Source organism: Balaenoptera physalus (genome assembly GCF_965194825.1).
Source record: "Balaenoptera physalus genome assembly, chromosome: 5".
In the NCBI taxonomy this organism is placed as follows: Eukaryota; Metazoa; Chordata; class Mammalia; order Artiodactyla; family Balaenopteridae; genus Balaenoptera; species Balaenoptera physalus.
The window spans coordinates 33,496,064-33,518,326 of NC_138884.1; the positions used below are offsets into that span (position 1 = coordinate 33,496,064).

The following is a 22,263-nucleotide window of genomic DNA, read 5'->3' on the forward strand; positions in this document are numbered from 1 at the left end:
GTGGCTGCACCAATTTACATTCCCACTCACAGTGTAGGGTTCCCTTTTCTCCACACCCTCTCCAGCATTTACTGTTTGTAGACTTTTTGATGATGGCCATTCTGACTGGTGTGAGGTGATATCTTATTGTAGTTTTGACTTGCATTTCTCTAATAGTGATGTCGAGCATCTTTTCAGAAGACAAATGTTTAAGTAACAGAGGAGGTTTGAAACTATAGACAATAGGAAAGGGAAGTGGGGAGGGAAGATTTGAGTATCACTCTCTGAAGTGCTCATCTCGATCTGGGATGAAGCCATTCTGAAGTTACACCTGCCCTCTTTCCAGACCGGCTCCATCATGGACCCCTGAGGGTGTACCATCAACCCGAGGAAGATGTGTCCCCTTTGCTGAGAATCTCTGCAACGCCCTGGAAAGTCTCTCAGTGGCAGACCTCATGTCAGTGTGGAACCTGCATCTGACAATGTTTAAAATTCAAATAAATGGCAGTTTACATTTTCCGAGTATTTTGTGTACTCTAGTTCACCCAATCTCTACAAAACTCAGTAGGCAGTTGAGCAGATATATCTTCTTTATTAGGCTTAGGTGCATATATTAGGCTCAAGAGACAAGTTGAAAGTGGCAGAGCTGGGATTTGAATGCTGGTCTTCGATTCTTAGAATTACTCTGTGGCGATAGAAGTAAAATGAGATGAAGAGTTGGGTGACCGAGCAACTTAGTGGTGATAGGGATGCTGAATTCTGCCAGAAGGTCCAGAGGCTGTGAGATGCTTCTTTCCCCAAGGTTCACACTGTGAGGAAAGATGGAAGGGCACATTGAATAAGTCAGAGCTAGATCTCTTAGACCTGGGACAGCTAGACATCCAACACCTGGGGAGAGTTTGGGACCCCGAGTGTTTCTAGTGAGAGAGGAAACTCCCTGTTATTTTGCAGCTTCCTCCTGCCCTTCCCTAGGCCTCCTGCCTGCTGGCTTGGTGGTTGTACAAGGAATAACAGCAAGTCTAGGGGTTGTCTGGTCTGAAGCAAAAATGCTTTCCCTTGTGCTGGCTAGAAACTGGAGATGAGGCCAGCCACACGGGGTACTGGGAATATACTATAGTCCATTTGGACCCTAATACAAAGGTAGCCCTTAATAAACCAAACACTCTTTATATTTGAGACTTGGATTTGAGAGGAGGAGACTTAGAGTCAGGCCTAGATGTGTCTGAAGAGTCCAGAAATTATGGCTTGGACCTGGAATTGGATATTTGCCTTGTCCTTTTTTTGGGTATTTCTCACTCCTGCTGGAATGGACATGCACGTGACGGCCAGCCTCGGGAGTGCCAAGCTGGCAGGTTTCTGAGCTCAGCCTTGGGTTGGTCTGGGTGTGAAAAGAACACGTGAATGAAATCATGAGACCTCTCCTCTAGGTGCCTGCTGGTAGGGAGGCTCTTGATCCTAGCCCAGAAATGGATTTATATGAAAAGAGTAGGGGAAAGCCAACATGAAAGTGGAAGCAAGACTTCATAGGAAAGGAAAATGCAGATCAGTTCCTGGCAGATAGTAGCTGTCTGTAATGCTTTTCTATCTGCCGCCCAAATAATTATCATCCAGGGGAGAAATTCCAAATGTTATTGGTGAACAGGAATTTTATATTTTCCATGAGTCATTCGTATTAAATAAACTTTGACTGTCTTCCCAACATATGCTTTATTTTATGACAGTTGGCTGTAGACTACATGCCTTGGTTAGGGTGACTTTTATATGTATTTTGCCAAGGTGTTTTGATATTAATCTTGATTTTATGCTACAGTTAAAAAGATTTTCATGAGTGCTTGTTATGTAAGGCTCATGCAAATGCTTTATAAACATTATCTCCTTTAATTTTCACAACAACCCCATTCCATCATTAACCTCATTTTTCAGATAAAGAAGTTGAGACGTATTGAGTAACTTGCCAGTAACAACTGGGAGAGGGGAGAGCTGGAAGCTTCCAGAATCTCCATAACCTTAATTTGTAATAGTTTGTATCTTATAACCTTAACAAATTTCTATTTCCAGGATATGTTTTGTTTTTGTCTGTGGTTGTTGTTTTTTTTTTTAAATGAGGGAACCAAGATCTAGAAAGGTTAAAATGTTACTCAGTATCATTTTGAGCTTCTCGTCTTTGTAAAGCTATAGGTAATCTTCTAACTGTCCCAGTGCTTAGAAATGGTCTCTTACACTGCCTTTTGCAGTATTTAATACATTGTAAGTGTTAAAAATAATGCATTCTTCTTCTAAAGGTTTAGAATTCTACAACTTTATATATAGAGCATCTTAAATTTATGATGTTGAATGGTAGGTCCCTTTGATGGAAGAGTGAATCATTCTTGGTTCTATGTGCTTACATTTAAAACTAATTTAATATAAACATGTGTTTTTGACAGAACCTTAAAATATTATGGATCACCCTGTATCTTGGAAGGGTATCTTTGTGTATGAACCTGTTTATTTTTATGTAACTCAGTGTAGTGGATGGACTGGAAAGTGTTTACTATACTTACACAGACATATAAGCATAGTGCTTATTGAGGGTTAGTTATAAATGTAAGAAAGGAACGCATTACCAAGTTTTTGTAATTCACCTATGATCTGAAACAATATTCATGAGTCTCTTCATTGCTTTTCTTTGAATGACTTTTATAGTATCTCTTTCTTTTTTTAAAAAATTGAAGTATAGTTGATTTACAATGTCGTGTTAGTTGCAGGTGTACAGCAAAGTGAGTCAGTTATATATATATATATATCTATATATATCTTTTTCAGATTCTTTTCCGTTATAGGTTATTACAAGATATTGAATATAGTTCCCTGTGCTATACAGTAGGCCCTTGTTGATTATCTATTTTATCTATTGTACTGTGTATATGTTAATCTCAAACTCCTAATTTATCCCTCCCCCCTCACTTTCTCGTTCGGTAACCTAAAGTTTATTTTCCATGTTTCTGAGTCTGTTTCTGTCTTGTAAATAAGTTAATTTGCATCATTTTTAAAGATTCCACATATAAGCAATATCACATGATATTTGTCTTTCTCTGACTTCACTTAGTATGATAATCTCTAGGTCCATCCATGTTGCTGCAGATGGCATTATTTCATTCCTTTTTATGTCTGAATAATATTCCATTGTGTGTGTATATGAGTGTATAACACATCTTCTTTGTCCATTCATCTGTTGATGGACATTTAGGCTGCTTCCATGTCTTGGCTATTGTAAACAGTGCTGCCGTGAACATTGGGATGCATGTATCTTTTCGAATTAGAGTTTTCTCCGATATATACCCAGGAGTGGGATTGCTGGATCATATGGCAACTCTAGTTTTTTGAGAAACCTCCATACTGTTCTCCATAGTGGGTGCACCAATTTACATTCCCACCAATAGTGTTGGAGGGTTCCTTGTTCCCTACACCCTCTTCAGCACTTCTTATTTGTAGACTTGTGGATGATGGCCATTCTGACTGGTGTGAGGTGATGCCTCATTGTGTGTCGATTTGCATTTCTCTAATAATTAGCGATATAGCATAGCATTCTTAAGCCTTGTTGCTAGGTATTTCCTCACAGATTTTTCCTAATCATTTTACATATGATACTCTTTCCCTTTTATTTTCAAGAATCTTTCAAGATATATAAGATATAATTATCAAACATATTTAAAATTATTATACACACACATACATGCATGAATATTTGTATTCATTACATAGCCAACAGGGGAGTTTGTCTTTGCAGTGCCGGTGAGATGTGTAAACCTTTATTTGTACTTCTGCATGTCCATGTTTGTATATGCACGTGTGCCTCATTAATAATGACACATTGCAGACTTTTGATGTAAATGTGAACATGAACATTAATGACCTTTCACCCCTGTTGTCAACATGCACAAATGCAAATAAACATTTCACTTCCTCTGCAAATATTGATCAAATATCTCAGTTCACACCAAGCACTTTGCTGGTTACTAGATGAGAACTGAATGAATGTTAGTTTATAGACCCCTGGAATCTGATCATTTATTCTGTAGAATCATACACCTGGAAAGTTTTTTGCAATAATCTTATGCCTGTTACCATCAAAAGTGTTGATGTTCCAGTTTGAGCCTCACTTTTTTATACTGTTATATCTATTTTTTTTCTTTTAAAAAATTTTTTTAAAAATTTCATATTGGAGTATAGTTGATTTATAATGTTGTATTATTTTTTGTAGCTATAAATAATCTTTTTTGTCTCTTCATTTTCTTTCCACATCTCTTTACTAACCAATCATCAACTTATCAATTACTGATTCAGTTTATTTATTAGTTTATTCAATTTCTTTGTTAAATGTATACCACGTGCCCTCAGGCACAGAATCTGCTCCTGAAGCCAAAAATGTTCTTTCCTAAACAAAAGACTTTCTGGCTGGATTAGTCCCAAGTTGTTCTCTGTTTTCATTTTAATTCTCTTTTTAATTTTACCCTATGTGTTCACTTTATTGTACCTCAGTGCCTAAAATATAGTAAGTCCTCAATACTTTTTATGAAATTAACAGGAAATTAAGTGTGATATAATTTCTAGCCTGTTATCTTCTCACTTCTTCCCAACTTCTCCTTTCTTTCATTTTATATTCTTCTTCTCCCTGTTTGCCTTTCCTGCGTGCGAGTTTTAATTACCTGTCTTCTCTCTTCTGCTTCCTTAACTCCAAATGCCACTGTGTTTTCTTCTTAGTTCATTGACTTGTCAGTTGAGTCCCTCCAGCATTTACCTCCACTTCTTTTGTTTAATGGAATTTATCAACCCTCTAAAACTTTTTTTTTTCCCTTGTACTTTTTTTTTTTTATTGTCTCAAAGTATCTTCTTTTCTCTTTTGATTCTCCAGCCCACCTACAAGGACCTCTGGTTGCCCACTGGGGTTCCTGAGTTCCAGGCAGGTGTTTTCTGGAGCTGAAAGGACCCTCTGGGTCTGGTAGCATCAGTTGGGTTTGGAGAAGGAAACAGTGAGGCAGAGAGGATGATGAAACCTGACTCATACCTACTTCTCGCCCCTCCCCTCAAGGAAGATGTGGGCAGTGCTTAGTGACAGCACTGTGTGAGATTGGAGGAGGCAGGTGGTGGGAAGGAAGGCACGTTTGATTTCACCTTGGCCGCTTTGCCCAGGGACAACTGTCATCAGCTGTTCGTCAGTGAACTTGAGAGCACTTACCTTGCCTTTACTGCCGAACAGAACCAATCTTACAAATTAAAAGAAAAAAAAATCCTTGGGCCTATAAACACTTTGACCCGATTATAGATTTTTGTTAAAAGCTAGAAAGTACTGTGGTAATGATACCTGTCAGTAAGCTTTGATATGCCGAAAAAGTTTTAATACTTTGGATTTTTAAAAAAAAAATTTTATGAGAGTATAGTCGATTTATAATGCTGTGTTTCAGGTGTATAGCAAAGAGATTCAGTTATAAATTTAGCCACTCTTTTTTAGATTATTTTCCCATATAGGCCATTACAGAGTATTGAGTAGAGCTCCCTGTGCTGTACAGTAGGTCCTTTTTAGTTATCTATTTTATATGTAATAGTGTGTATATGTCAGTCCCAATCTTCCAATTTATCCCCCCTCCCCACCATCTTACCCACTGGTAACCATAGTTTGTTTTCTACATCTGTAACTCTGTTTCTGTTTTGTAGATAAGTTCATTTGTACCCTTTTTTTAGATTCCACATATAAGTGATATCATATGGTAGTCATCTTGACTTACTTCACTCATTATGACAATCTCTAGGTCCATCCATGTTGCTGCAAATGGCATTATTTCGTTCTTTTTTTATGGCTGAGTAATATTCCATTGTACATATTACTACATCTTTATCCATTCCTCTGTCAATGGACATTTAGGTTGCTTCCATGTCCTGGCTATTGTAAATAGTGCTGCCTTGAACATTGGGGTGCATGTATCTTTTCAAATTGTGGTTTTCTCCGGATATATGCCCAGGACTGGGATTGCAGGATCATATGGTGGTTCTATTTTTAGTTGTTTAAGGAACCTCCATACTGTTCTCCATAGTGGCTGTACCAGTTTACATTCCCACCAACAGCGTAGGAGGGTTCCCTCTTCTCCACACCCTCTCCAGCATTTATTGTTTGTAGATTTTTTTGATGTTGGCCATTCTGATTGGTGTGAGGTGATACCTCACTGTAGTTTTGATTTGCATTTTTCAAATAATTAGTGATGTTGAGCATCTTTTCATGTGCTTTTAGCCATCTGTATGTCTTCTTTGGAGAAATGTTTATTTAGATCTGCCCATTTTTTGATTGGGTTGTTTGTTTTTTTAAAGCTTTTTTTCTTTTTTTAAAAATTTTATTTATTTATTTATTTATTTATTTATTTATTTATTTATTTATTTATGGCTGTGTTGGGTCTTCGTTTCTGTGCAAGGGCTTTCTCTAGTTGTGGCAAGTGGGGGCCACTCTTCATCGCGGTGCGCGGGCCTCTCACTATCGCGGCCTCTCTTGTTGCGGAGCACAGGCTCCAGATGCGCAGGCTCAGTAGTTGTGGCTCATGGGCCTAGTTGCTCTGCGGCATGTGGGATCCTCCCAGACCAGGGCACGAACCCGTGTCCCCCGCATTGGCAGGCAGATTCTCAACCACTGCGCCACCAGGGAAGCCCTGTTTGTTTTTTTGATATTGAGCTTCATGAGCTATTTGTATATTTTGGAGATTAATCCCTTGTCAGTTGCTTCATTTGCAAATATTTTCTCCCATTCTGAGGGTTGTCTTTTCGTTTTGTTTATTAATACCTTGGATATTTAAGTTTTTAGTTCCTAAGTGTAATGTCTGGTTTGGACCAAGTCCAATCTGTATCTGTAGTTCTAAAATAATTTCAAGTCAAATCAACCTAGCTATACCTATTCTATACTCAACTATTCTATGCAAGGCACTGTGATAGCTATTAAAAATAAACAAATGAAAAAAGCCCAAATCAAAGTTAACCTAATATCTTTCCAGGTAATATCTCTGTGTATTTGGGGAGAAAAGGAAGAACACAGGTCCGCAATTCTTTTTTTTCTTTAACAATTTATTTATTTTTATTTTTTATTTTTTGGCTGCATCAGGTCTTGGTTGCAGCATGCGGGCTCTCTTGTTGAGGCACGCAAGCTCAGTAGTTGTGGCACGTGAGCTTAGTTAGCTGTCCCGCGGCATGTGGGATCCCGACCAGGGATCGAACCCACATCTCCTGCACTGGAAGGTGGATCCTTTACCACTGGACCACCAGGGAAGTCCTGGGGTCCACAATTCTTAATCTGAAAATTCTGAGGTGGACGTGTTTGAGCAAAGGCAATATGGGACATATACTGTCCCATATTTAACCTCTTCAGATAGGTTTGGTGTGGAAACTATTTTTAACATAGTGACATATGAATATTCATGCTGAGTGGGGAAAAATACAGACCTAAATAACCTGATGTCAGGTCAGGCATTCAGATTTTTGATTTTGGCAACTGTGAATAGCAGAATGTGGGCTTGTTTTAAAATGTGATCAGGTGTTAAAGAAAATAATTACGAGTCACGTTCAGAAAAAGGGAATATCAGAGGGTGTGGAGAAAAAGGAACCCTCCTACATTGTTGGTGGGAATGTAAATTGGTGCACCCACTATGGAGAACAGGATGGAGTTTCCTTAAAAAAACTAAAAATAGTGCTACCATATGATCCTGCAATCCCACTCCCAGGCATATATCTGGAAAAGACAAAGACTCTAATTCAAAAAGATGCCTGCACCCCAAGGTTCATAGCAGCACTGTTTATAGTAGCCAAGACATGGAAGCAATTTAAATGTCATCGACAGATGAATGGATAAGATGTGGTGTGTATATATATACACACATATATATGCAATGGAATATTACTCAGACATAAAAAAGAATGAAATAATGCCATTTACAGCAACACGGATAGACCTAGAGATTATCATACTAAATGAAGCAAGTCAGACAAAGACAAGTATCATATAATATCACTTATATGTGGAATCTAAAATATGATACAAATGAAGTTATTTACAAAAACAGAAACAGACTCATAGACATAGAAACAAACTTACGGTTACCAAAGGGGATAGTGGCGGTGGTGGGGGAGATACATTAGGAGTCTGGGATTAACAGATACACACTGCTGTATATAAATTAGGTAAACAACAAGGACCTACTGTGGAGCACAGCGAACTATAGTCAATATCTTGTAATAACCTATAACGGAAAAGAATCTGAAAAAGAATATATATAGACACATATATACTCACACAGATATGTATAGCTGAATCACTTTGCCGTACAGTTGAAACTAACACAACATGGTAAACTTACTATGCTTCAGTAGAAAAAATGGTGAAAAAAGAATATATAAGTTCAAAACAGATAAAAATTTTAATAAAAGGGAATATCACTGTGGGTGGTGACAGAAAAGGTGGGATTTTTTTCTGATTTGAAGGTCTGGATGGGACTTCATCTTGCTCACTGTCGCCTCCTGGGCAACTAGAATCACACCTGCCATGTATTTGATGAATAAATATTTGGCAGATGAGTTATTAATGAAGAGAAGGGGAAGAAATTCCCCGTCAGAGGAGACTTGTGCCTGAGGAGAGGATGAATTTGGTAGTCAGGGGTCTGCTCTGATTGAAGACGAATACTCTGCAATAAATGTGGGCAGGTGAGGTGGGACCCCTTATGGGGAGTTATGTGTCTGTGCCTTACATGCTTCTTCAGCTGAGGAATTTGGATTGGATCTGATGACTTTTAAATGGGGATGGGAGAGGCCTAAGGTAATCAAAGTGGCTTGAAAAATAGAAAGTAGAAAAAATGATGTTGTTCAGAATGGATTCTGGTTGTGTGTACGTCCCTGTAGGGATGCTCAACATGCAGGCATCAAATTCGAGGCCGTGTTGAAGAAGCAGAGATTAGTCTAAAGTGTGAAGAAAATGCAGAGATTGCGATCTGTTGCATTTGGAAAGTGACAGGAAGTCAAAGAAAATTTTCAAAATTCTAATACTTGGTGATGAGAAATAGTGATCCCTTTGGCTGAAAGGGGAAATTTCGAAGAGAAGTTGGAGAGGATATACGAATCGTATGACTTGGCATGTTGATTGGTTTATATTCTTCAGATCTGTTTATATGATGTCTTTTATATGTCATGTGTGTGTTCATAGATGTAAAATTTGTCCCAAGTCCTTAGTCCAGAGCTTTTAAGGACAATGTAACAAGAAACAGTAAATCCTACATGACTTGAGTGTATGTGTTCTATGTGCCGTTTCCAAGCTGCTTTTATAGTAGGTTTATTTAAATTTCATGTTAAAAAAGGAAAAACTGTGTTGAGTAGCATTAGTTCCCCCCTTGTACCTTTCATTATGCATTAGCAATTAACTCTCCTTCTCTCGGGTTGATGAATTTGAACTTGATCTATTATCTGATAGTAATTACCAGCACAGAGTGATGATTATTGCTGAAGTAACATTCTTATTTCATTTCTCTTTGTATATCGGGCACTTCTCATAGGGTACGTTTGTTTGCAGAATATGACTTGCTCTTTTGGCTTCTGGCTTTGAGGCCACTATTTTAGGTTTCTTAAATAGAGTAGTATTGAAAAAAATCCTCTGGTATTTAAAATTCTCTGGACATGGTCTTCTAGCCTGTAGGAGACGGAAGGAGTGAGCTCTGGCTGGTCTTTTCTCCTCCAGCAGGCTCAAGCTCTGATTTTTGTGTTTCTTGACAGTTTCTTTTTTTCCCAACTCCTGGCAGGGCTGACCTGCATTTTTCTCTGCTCTTGGAGTCAGTGTTTCCCATCATGAAGGTGCCTCTCTGCTACTTTGGTTCTTGAGCCTTCTGAATAGTCTTGTGTAGGCTGAAGGGCCAGCCTTTGCTCTTCTGGGCCTTTGAGCTCTCTAGAGACAATCGAGAGAGAAGGTGTGTCTGTTTGCTGGGGCTGCCATAATCAAGTACCACAGACTGGGTGACTTAAGCAACAGAAGTTTATTTTCGCACAGTTCTCGGGGCTAGAGATCCAAGACAGGGTGTCAACAGGGCTGGTTTCTTCTGAGGGCCCCTCTCCATGGCTTGTGGATGGCCATCTTCTCTCTGTGTTTTCACACTGTCTTCCTTCTGTTTGCATCTGTGGCCTGATCTCTGCTTATAAGGATACCGGTCATATTGGATTAGGGCCCACCCTCATGACCTTGTTTTAACTTAACCACTTCTTTTAAAGACCTTAGTTCTAAAAACAGTCACCTTCTGAGATACTGGGGGTTAGGACTTCAACATATGAATTTTGGGGGCCACAATTCAGCAAATAACAGACGAATAGGACATTTCAGAAGCTTGAAACTGAGTGAAGAGAAAGAAATAAAAGGCAGCACAGTGAAACAGCCTCTGATCTCATTTGGAGTCTTAATGCTTCTCACTGGATGATGCATGTAATGGCTCTTAAAAAAACCCCAAACAAAACAAGTTTTGCTTTACTTTTGAGTGAGTGGTTTCCATGGTCTTCAAGAATCATCCAAACAACGGTTTCTTCCTGTGTACTAATCAGCACCATATCATTTTTAAAAGGCTAAAACTTTTCAAGAAAAATCTCAAGAATAGGTAAACATAAGAAACACGAAAGGTGCCGTGCATCTTTACAAATTGCATTGGTATGAGTGAGTACTACTTAATCAACTTTTTTTTCATAACCACTGACTCCTTCCATTTTGTCCTCCTGGAACAGTGTTTTATGAGATTATCTTCCAGCCGTAACTCATGAATACCAAGCTGCTAAGGCAAGTTGGTAAACACTCACTTTTGTCAAACATTGTTTTTATAGGCAACAGGAATGCTGCTAATGTGAGTTAGCAAGGATTCTGAGTGCCACTGTTTGTTGACAGCTTTTCAGATTTGACTGTCTCGTATTTGCTAACATTTCGTCTCTTCCAATAGGTATAAACGACCAAGGATTGTACAGAGTTGTGGGGGTGAGTTCAAAGGTCCAGAGACTTCTGAGTATGTTGATGGGTATGCCTCTTTTCTAATCATTTTCCATGCATTGTTTGTTTATGTTCGTTGTCTTTGCAACTCAGTGTTCATAGTAACGTAACTTGGGAATCCATTCTTTTCTTCTGCTGTCTTGGAGTCCTTTTCTCCTGAGCAGAGACAGGTGGCTCAGAGAAGTCAGTTAGTGTTTGCTCAGGTCCCCCTTACTAAGAAATGGAGGAAGGAAAGAAGGCAGCTGATGGGTGAACGTCTTCTCCTGCTTGCTTCTCCCAGGGGAGTAGCAGCCAGCCCTCTGTGATTTGCGTGGCTTTCAAATTGCCCGTCCAAAGTTTGACAGTACATTTGGTTGCACAAGACCACTGGGACTCGCTCATTTTTCTGGAGCGTCCACAACTGTCACTCAACAGCAAGGGTCTGATTCTCAGGGATTCATTGGTATGCACAGTGGCTTGTTTGTAGTTTGCACCAGGCTGTTCTCCAGAACCATGCCTGCTCCATCTGTGCTGATAACACAGTGTTCTTTGGCATCGCAGACAAGAGGAAGCCAGAAAGTGAATTCATTTCATTACCCCAGACGTTATGTGAATGACAAAGCGCTTTTACATTACACTCTGCTGTCAGCTCAGAGCCCTGTAAGAGACCCTGCTCCTCCACCCCCCATGACCCCAGAGCAGGCTGCCTCCTGGGGGGGTGAAGATAACTCATCAGGCTTGAGGGCCTGTGTGTCAAACCGATCTGTCATTATGACCTTGCTAAGTATTAATTTATTTGATATCTCCCTTTAATTAATCAATATTAACAGTGCCCTCAGGTATTCTGTCAGTGCACTTAAACCCGTCTGCATCTTAAAGCATTGTTGCAAAGACTTACTTTGAGGAAGCATAAACCGAGATGAATAAAATCAGCCGGGATGTTACGGATAGCGTTGCTTGTTTGGCTGCGTTTGAATTCAGGATTTAATAAGCAACAACTCTTTTCTTAGCTTATTAACCACAGGAAAAATGCCTCGTCATGACTTGGAGAGCCTTATTAGAATACATTCACTTTCATGAGTTGTTTTCATTTTCTGCCTCTCTGGTTTAACTTGGGTATGCAATTTTGGCAGTCAGATTTTCCTTTTTACCATTAGTGGGCTCCAAATTAAATAGACTCAGGTTGCCAGTGGTTCAGTAGCAGCTGGCAGAGTTTAATGGGATGACAGCATCTGCTTTTAGTTAATTTTAAAATTAGAAACACTACTCTCATTTCCAAGATGGTGTTATGGTGATTAGAACTGGAAGACTCTGTTGGTATCAGAAAGGGAGATTTGGCTGAAAGGCACACTTGGCAGTGAATTGGTTATAAGGATCCTAGCTTTATTTTATTATCTTCTCATTCATGTTCAAGGGCAGCTCAAACAAGCAGGTGTCCCTGTGGTCACCTTGAGGTGTTAAGCTGTCTCCAAATTTGTTCTTGAACTCATAAAAACCATATGATCATCAGCATCCCTGGACTTGGGTGGTACTTTCCTCTGCTCATGGGAAATGTCCCAAGACAGTTCTGAACTTGCAAGGTGTTTAAAATATCTAAACCCTCAAAAATTCATGACCTGGAAAACTGTTTTCACTTTCCGTGAGGCTCAGCGTAGAGAAGTCCAGGACACAAGCATGACACAACCTCAGTTAAGCTGCTGGCAAAAAGAAATGCTGTGTTTTCAGTAATACCATTCTGCAATCAGAGGAAATTAGAGAATTGACACAAGGGAAAGATACTGACTTATTGTTTTCTTATTAAGTAATGCATTTAAGGGAACAGCACAGGATAAATTAATTTTACTTCATCTCTAAATAATTCCTAGTGTGAATTTAAGATGGTCAATCACAAACTTTGGATTATTATTAGCATTAATATCATTTTCTTGTTACTTTATGTTACCAGCTCAAACTTTAGCTCTTAATGAAAGAGATCTATTCACTATTTCCTAATGAATTTAAGATTACTTTAAGATGTTTCTTTCCTTTCTTCCTGATTCAGCAAGTGTTCAAATTGAACTAATTTATACCTCTTCCAAAAAAAGAATTTGAGTTTCTGAATAGTTGTGTATACACTGTCCTGTAGATATTCATTTTCTACATTTCCCAACCTCTCTACATTGTTTCAAAGTTATATATGTTTAAGAGAAAAAAATTGGGGGAGTCTGCCAGATTTTTAATTTTGCTCTTTTGTACCAATCTATTTTTTTCCCTCTAGTAGATAATTAATTCTGATAATTTTGCCCATTTGTGGTACTAGGAGTTATTTTTTAAAAATTATTTATTTACTTTTAAAAAACAAAATTTTTTATTTTGAAATAATCTCTAGCCTGCAGAAAAATTGCAAGTAAATAGTACAATAGACTCCCATAATACCCCTTCCCCAGATTTACCAAGTTTTAACATTTTTAGGCAGTTATTTTTTAAAATTTTGATTCTTCCAGATAACGTTTATTTCAAATTTGAATTTTTTCAAAGTACTTTTTGTTTGGAATGCATTTTTCTTTGCAGAAATGAAAAATAACCTAACTTTTTAAAAATCTGAGATAAAGTTCCAAGTTGTTTTATATTTTTTGACAGGAACTTCTGTTTACTTTGGTTCTTTTTAGTTCTTGAGAGCTAACCATTTACTTTGCTATTATTTTTCCTTTATTGCCATTTTTACATAAAATATTTTTGTATTTAAAATATTTTCAGCGTTCTTTAAATACTCCTGTGTAAAAGTTTGTGTTGATTTCTAAGAGAGGGATGCATGCTTAATATCTTGCATGTTTTCTTCACTTGTGTCTCTGTTGGGTGTGTTTTCACGACCTTCACATTTAAAATTACAATAGAGAAAAATATTTCTCTCTGTTCTTCTTCTCCTTCCCCTTCCTATTCTTCTGCTTCCCCTCCCCCATTCCTTTCTCGCTCCCCTTCCTCCCCTGCCCCTTTCTTCTCTCCTCTCCGCCACACGTGAAGTACTAATGGCTGCTGACCACCATTTGTACTCGTCCAGGTCAGGTAAAGGAGTGGGCAGCTGCCTTCCTCCCCTGGTGATGAGAGTTGTTTGCCTTCTTGGTCATCTTCCATCCCGGGGGCAGAAAGTAGCGGTCTGCTGGATTTTCCAACAGCCTCCTAGCTTTCCCTTGGACCAAGTTTCTTAAGGTTCCACAAGAACATGCCCCAGTGAGCAATTACATTCCTTCCCTTTACAGGTGTTTTTCTTTTCCTTCTTTTTTTTTTTTGCTCTAACAGAGGGCACACATAGTCTGGTAGAAGTGTTTTTTTTTTTTTTTTTTTTTAATTAGAAACTTGAAGCAGTTGGGGAAGGCAGGGAGAAATAGCAGATGAGGTGTCTTTGGGTGAGTCACGGTTTTTTAGTAAGTGGGGTGACAATGTAACAGACGAATTATCACGATTGGTAGGTTGGAACTCAGCTGAGTTAGAATTGTCCTGTGTTCTTCCTTCTTCTTCTTTGGAATGAAAGCATCAGAGCAGGGAAGGGAAAGTGCTGGGAAAATGTGGTAGCTTGTGTGTGCTGGTGAATTTTCTGTTTGTTTCTAAATTCAATTTGTAAAAACAGCTGGATGATTTTATTTATTTTAAGACAGAGAACCATAGAAAGCCAGAAATCAGACTAATTTAGGGGAGTTTTACTATAAACATATTACCATGTTTACTTTGTTTGTAGGACTTTTCACAAAGGTTGAGGGAAAAAGTAAACTAATGTAGCTGAAAAAGATTCTGATTTTGGATTATAAAGAATATTCTCCAAACTCATTCAATCACTGGGCGTCTTCAAGTACTTTAGACTAGGACCCAAGTCAGTGTCGAGTAGGGTGCCAGCACTTTGGGCTGGGCTGAAAGTTTCCGATTTCAAAAAAATGACCACTGGTTATAGAATTATGAAGCATTTACCCAAATAAAAAGTCAACTATTTGTATCTCTGTTCATTAGTTTAGGTTTTAAACTAATCCAGGTGTAGTGTTCCTTGGCCAGAAAGGAAACAGAATTTCTACCTTATTTATAGTAGAACATATATTCTGATTGAACACTCTAAATGCATTTTTAAGATTGAATCCCAAATAAGTTATTAACAAATTTACCTAGTCCCAGTGCATCCACAGATTGTTAAGAGCTGCTAGGGTTGATTGAGTTATTTGAAAACAGTGAAAATTTAATAGAGGATTAATACCATAGACATTATGTAGTCATTGGCTTCTCGCGTGACAGCTCCTTTTTATTCCATGTATTCAAAGGATGGCTTATTTTTCCATAGAAAAACTATGGTTCTCAAAATATAGAATGATCATTTGGTCAAAAGCTGAAAATAAAAGATTTCCTTTAGAAGCTTCCTGGATTTTAAAATGGTGATTTGCTGGTAGCAAGTTGATTGAAAATGTTATCTGACTTGTATGAGATTTGAATAATTGACTTAATGAGAGAGAGAATATTCAGTTACTGCAGTAATTGGTTGGCAAAGCCTTTAGAACAGAATTATTTAGTCCTAGTTATAAAGGATTGCACCTTTAATCAGGGTGCTTAATTTGATTTCTTGAATGTATCTGTGGCTTGTCTGACAAACTCAGTAACAAATGAGTTCTGAATTGTAGGAACCGATCAAAATGTAATCAGTGTCAATTGTCATTGTTGTAGTTTATTGCATATTGCTGTCAGTTGCTGTAATCAAGAGCTGTTGAAGTGCTTTGAAAAGTTTCCAGACTTTTGAGTAATCGACTTCATGTATCTGATGTTATGGATGTGAAATAACCATCACCTCCTGTTTTACTTTATTTTCAAAAAGTTTGAGAATAACATTGCATTGTCACCCATCCTTTCCCATGCCGAAGCCTCAAACTTTTTAAGTGGCATGCATGACTTAACGTGGTGGTCCCATTTGGACAGGATTTTCTTTTTGAACTTTAGTTTGAAAAGGGTATACTAACAAGAAGTTTCCTTCCATATATAGACAAATACAGTGTAAGGGAGGGAAAAAATACCTGATACGACTAGTTTTTTGGGGGGTGTCTTAGTTGAAACATCATTCTGGAGTGAGGGAGAAATAAGTGTTTTCCACAAATCTCTTATTTTCTCCTTTGTGTGATTGGAGCGTAGAAACTCACTCCAGTTTCTCTTGATTGTTTGATGTCCTTCATCATAAGCCATTTACTGCTCCCTCCCATGGGTAGGTACCACCACTGAATGCTTATACTTTTGGTGACTCAGCTGTGGTAATAACCTACTCATTTGATGATTTATGGAAATCTGCATACATTCCTGATTTGCTTTGATGCTCTCAGTAGTTCCACGAGAGCGTGTACGTTATCTCCGTTGTGCACATGAAGAACTGAAGTTCAGAGAGGTTTGGAACTGACTTGTTGGGGTGACGAGGCTGGTCAGGGTTGTGGCGGAATTTAAGCCCAGGTGTGTGGTCCCTTGCTGCGCTCTCCTCCCTGCTGCCAGGTCACAGCCAAGTGCAGTAGCCCAGCCTTACAAGGCTCGGAGATGCCACCACACTCAGAATGCTTGCCTTTCCCACCATCCTTTCCTTTTATTTCAACCAGGGTTGACTTTTTCCTTTTCAGAATTAATTGCGCTGCCCTCCTCCTCCTCCTCCTTCAACTCTTCTTCTTCTTTTTTTTAGTGCCTGTTTTACATCTTCTTTAGAGTTTACTAGATATTTGAAAGGGCATTTGTAAGAAATGCATCATTAATGTACTTTTAGGACAAAGAAAACTAATTTAGAATGAATGTCAGAAATGTTACATAGAGGCTTCTAGTAAATATTTCTTGGATGAGTGTATAGATTGTAACGTTAATGTGAAAGATTACCCATAAAAGACTTTTTAAGTTTATGTGTCATTTCTGTTTTGGTTGATCATGTATTAGTCTTCAGAAAGATAATATGATGAGTATAAACCTTAGAAGTGTGGGACCAGACTTACCATCCCTTTCCCCCACTGACTTCTTGTTCTTCTAATAGGGATTTTGCCATTAAGGGTACTGCCTGTTTCCCCTGTCATAACACAGTGTGATAGCAATCATGCCACCTGAAACAAGTTCAAATATATAGACACTGCAAAACGCCACATGCTGTAAGCCATGGCTACTGAGTAGTACCTTATAATAATAGTAGCAGTAGTAATAATAATAGCTGTACATGCTTTGCAGTTGTGAATATTTAACTGCTCTGTCCAGTTCTCCCCTACTCCCAGCCCAACCCTTATCCTTTTACTTCGATCTTCACTACAGATTTTCTGAAGTGCTAGAAATGTCTGATAAAAGAATATGGCTTATAATATGATAAGAAATTGTATGTAATGTTTTTATAGGAAACCACAGAATTCAGTATTTGTGGTCTGGCTGTTTAAAAATGAGCCATTTGGTCAAGGTTTGAATGATTTTTTTCTTCCTTGCTTGCTCACCAGATGTGAAAACCTGCAATGAGGTGGACCTGGAGAATTCTATAGATTGGGAAGTGAAGACAATAACAAGTGCCCTGAAACAGTATTTGAGGTGAGCTCCTCTCGGTAGCGGGGCGTGGGGAGAGCGGACTGTTGGGATGTTTAACACACATCAAATGCAGACTCTGAACATGCATCTCAAAAGTCAAAGCTTATGAGAAAGGAGAACATTTATGAGGTACCTAATGATGTCCCAGGAAGTGTGGGACATAGTCAGTGAACATCAGTTGATAGATAAATTGCAACAGAACAGAACTGGAATAGACTTAGGTTTTGAAATAGAGTCTGTTGTGGATGTGAGTTTTTGGAATTAAAGGCTCTGAAACAGTAAGGAAGAAGGCTGTTTATTACATTCATTGAATCTTTTCTTTATGTTGTGGACTAAAATGAAAATGTTTTAGTTTTAAGTGTAAAACCATGTGAACTTAAAGGCCTGTAATGATGACATACAGATACAGAGCGATTTGAAAAGAAGTTTACTTGATGAGGTTTTTTTTTTTTTAAGATAAACTTTGAGTTTTACATTTACTATAGGAAGTATATAGGATTAGAGTTCGAAAAGGTTCAGCATTTCTTTGAGCATTCACCTTTCTTGAGAAAAGAAAGGAAATGAATGATCACAAAGCTTGAGGTTAGATGAAGGACAAGTACACGGAGTAAAGGAATGGAAAACAGTCACGACTGTACTTCTTAGGCTGTGGGTCCGCTGGGGACTTTGCTTTTTGTCTGGCAGACAAATGGCACTGCTCCCCCAGCATCAGTTCTTTTTAACCAACACACAGGATTGATTTTCAGGTAAATACTCTTTGGGTTCCAACAAGCACATTAGAATCAACTTACATTACATATTTTGTGTTTTAAAAAATTTGTATATTTTAAAAATTTCAAATTTATACAAGCGGAGAGATGAGTATAATGACTCCTCATGGGCCTATTATCCTGCTCTTCGGTTTTCAACATTCGACACTTCTTGTTTCATTAGTCTCTCTACTGTCACTTTTTGGAATAATACTTTAAAGATTTTCTAAAACATATTGCTGCACTCATAAATACTTGAGTGGATATCTCAAAAAAGATAAGGACTTACAAAAAAGGATGTTATAGAAAAGACAAAAAGAATATAATTATCATACCTAACAAAATGCGTATGATCCAGTACTCAATCTGTGTTCCATTTTTATAGGTTTTTTTTTCAAAAACGTATTTTAATGTTTGTTTGAATTCCTGCAGGATTTGAACAGTGTCAGCACATTTCATTTGGTTGATATGTTTTAAGTCATTTTTCATTTGTGCAGTCCCCTCCCTCTACCCCGCCAACCCCCGCCCCCAGCATTTAATATGTTGATGAACCTGAGTCATTTTTTAAAATAGAATTTTCCGCATTTTAGATATAGCTGGTGGTATCCTCAGGTTTCTCTGGTATCTGTCATATTTCCTGTAAGCTAATAGTTAAATCTATAGGCTTCGTTAGATTCAGATTCGGCTTTTGTTGGTTTATTTATTGCAAGAATACATCATAGCAGTGCTATATTCTTCCTGTTGTGTTATTACATCAGGAGGCCTATGTCGTCCAGTTGGCCCACTTTTTAATGAAATTAACATTTATCAGTGGGTTCAGGTGTGTGTTACCTATTTGCAAGTATTTTGTTTAAAGAAGATGTTTTTAGCCACTGTTTGAGATGTTTTTTCTTAACCTGTTAAGTACAGTCAGTCCCCTGTATCCACAGGTTGGTCCCACATTCACGGATTCAACCAACCACGTATGGTGTAGGATGTTTACGGTCCACAGTTGGTTGAATCTGTGGAAACTCAGGCCAGACTGTAGAACTTGAGCATCTGCAGATTCTGATATCCAAAGTGGGTCCTGGAACCAATCCCCTGCTGATGCTGGGGGACGACCTTATTATTACCCCTGTTCTAGAAAGGGGTAAAATGAAGGCTAAATCTATGTGCTTATGTTTAGTTTGCCACTGGTAGTGACTAACTGGTTTAGATGAGGATTATGGTAATATCTCATTAGCCCCAACCCTGATATTGGAATATATGCTTCCTGGTGATATTGACATCTTATGTGGTTTGTTCATTGCAATATCTCAGCATCTAGAGCTAACTCCACCACTCAAGTACGAGAGCAGAGGTTCTAAACTGGGGATGATTTTGGTACCCTCCAGCCCTACTCCAGGGCTCTTTGGCAATATTTGGAGACATTTTTGGTTGGCAGGATTGCTGAAGAGGGGTGCTGCTGGCATCTAATGCGTGGAGACCAGGGATGGACTGCTGAACATCTGCAGTGCGCGAGACGGCCCTCCCCTGTCCCCAGATGTCCAAAATGTCAGTAGTGCTGAGGTTGAGAAAGCCTGTATTAGACTTTGAGAAAGTCTAGACTTGAGAAAGTCTGTATTAGACGGATGAAGGACAGAATGGGTGAAGGTTATAAAAATAAAATAAATTTCCTATGTTAATCTGACCAGCAGAGGATGGTGCCTTGCCAGGAGGTAGCTTTAAATTTGTTTATTTATTTATTTATGGCTGTGTTGGGTCTTCGTTTCTGTGCGAGGGCTTTCTCTAGGTGTTGCAAGCGGGGGCCACTCTTCATCGCGGTGCGTGGGCCTCTCACTATTGCGGCCTCTCCCGTTGCGGAGCACAGGCTCCAGACGCGCAGGCTCAGTAGTTGTGGCTCACGGGCCCAGTTGCTCTGCGGCACGTGGGATCTTCCCAGACCAGGGCTCGAACCCGTGTCCCCTGCATTGGCAGGCAGACTCTCAACCACTGCGCCACCAGGGAAGCCCCCAGGAGGTAGCTTTAAACCCAGTTTACTGTTTGGTAAACTTATGCCTAGTACAGTTCAAAATGATTTGGTTATTGGTTGAAAGCTAAGGGCAAAAATCCAGTTCTTTTGTAGTAAATTGCATGTGTTTTTTTTCCTGCTTCACATGATTCTTTCTTCCCTTGTTGGGGGAATTAGTTTAATAAACTAGAGGATCTTTTTCTTCAATACATACAGTTTCTTTCTGGTTCTTGATACTCTCTGAAGTTAGTTCCTTCTTGTCCCTGGTCTTGTGTTACTTTTTCTGTCTTTTTTTTTTCTCTTTACGTTGCTTCATCCTATTGAATTTCACTTTTAAGCAAACGTTGCCTACAGAAGAACATTAAGAGATGCTATTTTTGTATAACTTCACTCCTAACAATATACACAGGCTGCCTGAAGGTGATAAAGTGATTATCGTAAAATGGCAGGTGCCTTGGGAGATTTGAAAGTTAGGTTGCTGTTCTTTTCCCCTATGTTATTTTTAGCAACTGAAGATGCAGTAATTAGGATTTAATTAATAAGTTTTCTGGTGATGCACCAAATAGGAGAAAACTGAGGTTTTTATTTACCTTCATTTTGGCTACCTGGTTACGGTCAAGCAAGGGTGTTTCTTTTAGCACAAGAGGTGATACAGTGTGATGGTTTGGAGCATGGGCTCTGGAGCCAGCCTGCCTGGGTGACTTATGGCACTGTGACACGAAGCTGAATATAGCTTTCCTCACCAAAGAAGCTGTTGCCCTTGAATTCTTTTCGCTGCAAATATTGTATTGGAGGTTGGAAATAGAAGAAGGGAAATAGCCAAACATCCCCATCCCCCCTCCGTCCCCCAACAAACACTAAACTAAAATGAGGAGCAAAGGCTCCAGGGTCTGGGAGATAGAAAAAGATGTGCAGTAGACACATGTATGGCATCTCCCGTTTTCTTCTTCTGACTTGAGGCAAAGTTTTTTTTTTTTTTTTTAAACTAAAACGAGGATTGGATACCAGCCCTCTGGTTGATTTCCCATCTATTCTGACCATAATTTTGATTTCCGGTCATGTGTTCATTTCAGCATTTTCCCATTGTCAGGGGAGGGATGAGCTATTTTGTGAGGTTTGTAGTAAAATGATTTTACCTGGAAGAAACTTCTAAGCCTGGAAATGAGCATGGGACTTTTGGGGAAGAAAATGCCATCTTAGTAAATATTATGCTTTACCCCTAGACAGATCCCAATGAGAGGTAGCTCATGTTGGGTGAGAAGCCGGCAGGTATGATGACTCAATATAATGAATTATGTATGGGGAACTTGTCATTTTTATTACTGCTTCCCCAACATTAGCAATACTTAATACTTATTTTTTTATGCTGCATTGCCTGGCTAGACATACAGCAATGATATAAGCAGCATGTAGAAGATACCTAGATACAAATTCATTTTTATTGGAAAAGAAATGCTCTCTATGGGGTTTCTGAGTGTTCTCATTTTTCCCCCTTTCTTTTCGAAACCCTTTAACTTTCATTCTCTGACAGATTAGCATTTTCCTTCATCGCTACTTCCTGCTTGTTCGCGTTTTGAAACAAAACCAAATTGCCTCTTCTTTTTCTTTATTTAGTCTGTGGTGTAATTCATTTTATTTTTCTTCTCTAAATGAGAGTGTAGGGGATGAAGGGGAGGGAGAGAGGAGATAAAAGAATAGTTTTTTCTTCACTAGTGCTTTTAAGTTTTAGTTTCAGCCTCTACAGCTGTCACTTCACGTGAACGCGCGCGCATGTGTGTGTCCGTGTGTGTCCTGCAGCATCAAACACTGTATGTAAGATAAAATGGTGACTACTAGGGGATGGTGGAGGGATAAGATTGTTGGTATATAAGGGTACAAACTTGTAATGAGTAGTAAATAGACCCTAGAGATCTAATGTACAGTATAATGAATGTAGACAATAATAGTACACTATAATTATGCAATGTGATAAATATTGATACATCGGTGATATCACAATATATAAATGTATCAAA

General features: G+C 38.7%; 1 protein-coding gene and 1 long non-coding RNA gene across 7 annotated transcripts in view; one reads left to right on the forward strand and one right to left on the reverse strand.

The window, feature by feature from the left end:
- Positions 1-22,263, forward strand: part of ARHGAP10 (Rho GTPase activating protein 10) — a 319,062-nt gene that overhangs the window by 194,985 nt on the left and 101,814 nt on the right. For 5 of the 6 annotated variants that reach the window (XR_014264077.1, XM_082463359.1, XM_082463358.1 and 2 more), the window contains 2 exons: positions 10,950-11,024; positions 17,425-17,512. Coding sequence is in view for 5 of the 6 variants with exons in the window: in XM_082463359.1 (XP_082319485.1) it covers positions 10,950-11,024; positions 17,425-17,512 (163 nt within the window). In the remaining variant the exon portion in view is untranslated. The remainder of the gene's footprint in view (positions 1-10,949; positions 11,025-17,424; positions 17,513-22,263) is intronic. The other variant, XM_082463357.1, reaches the window with a different exon arrangement.
- LOC309661646 overlaps positions 1-22,263 on the reverse strand; it is a 73,766-nt gene that overhangs the window by 8,094 nt on the left and 43,409 nt on the right. The gene's annotated exons all lie outside the window — the stretch shown is intronic.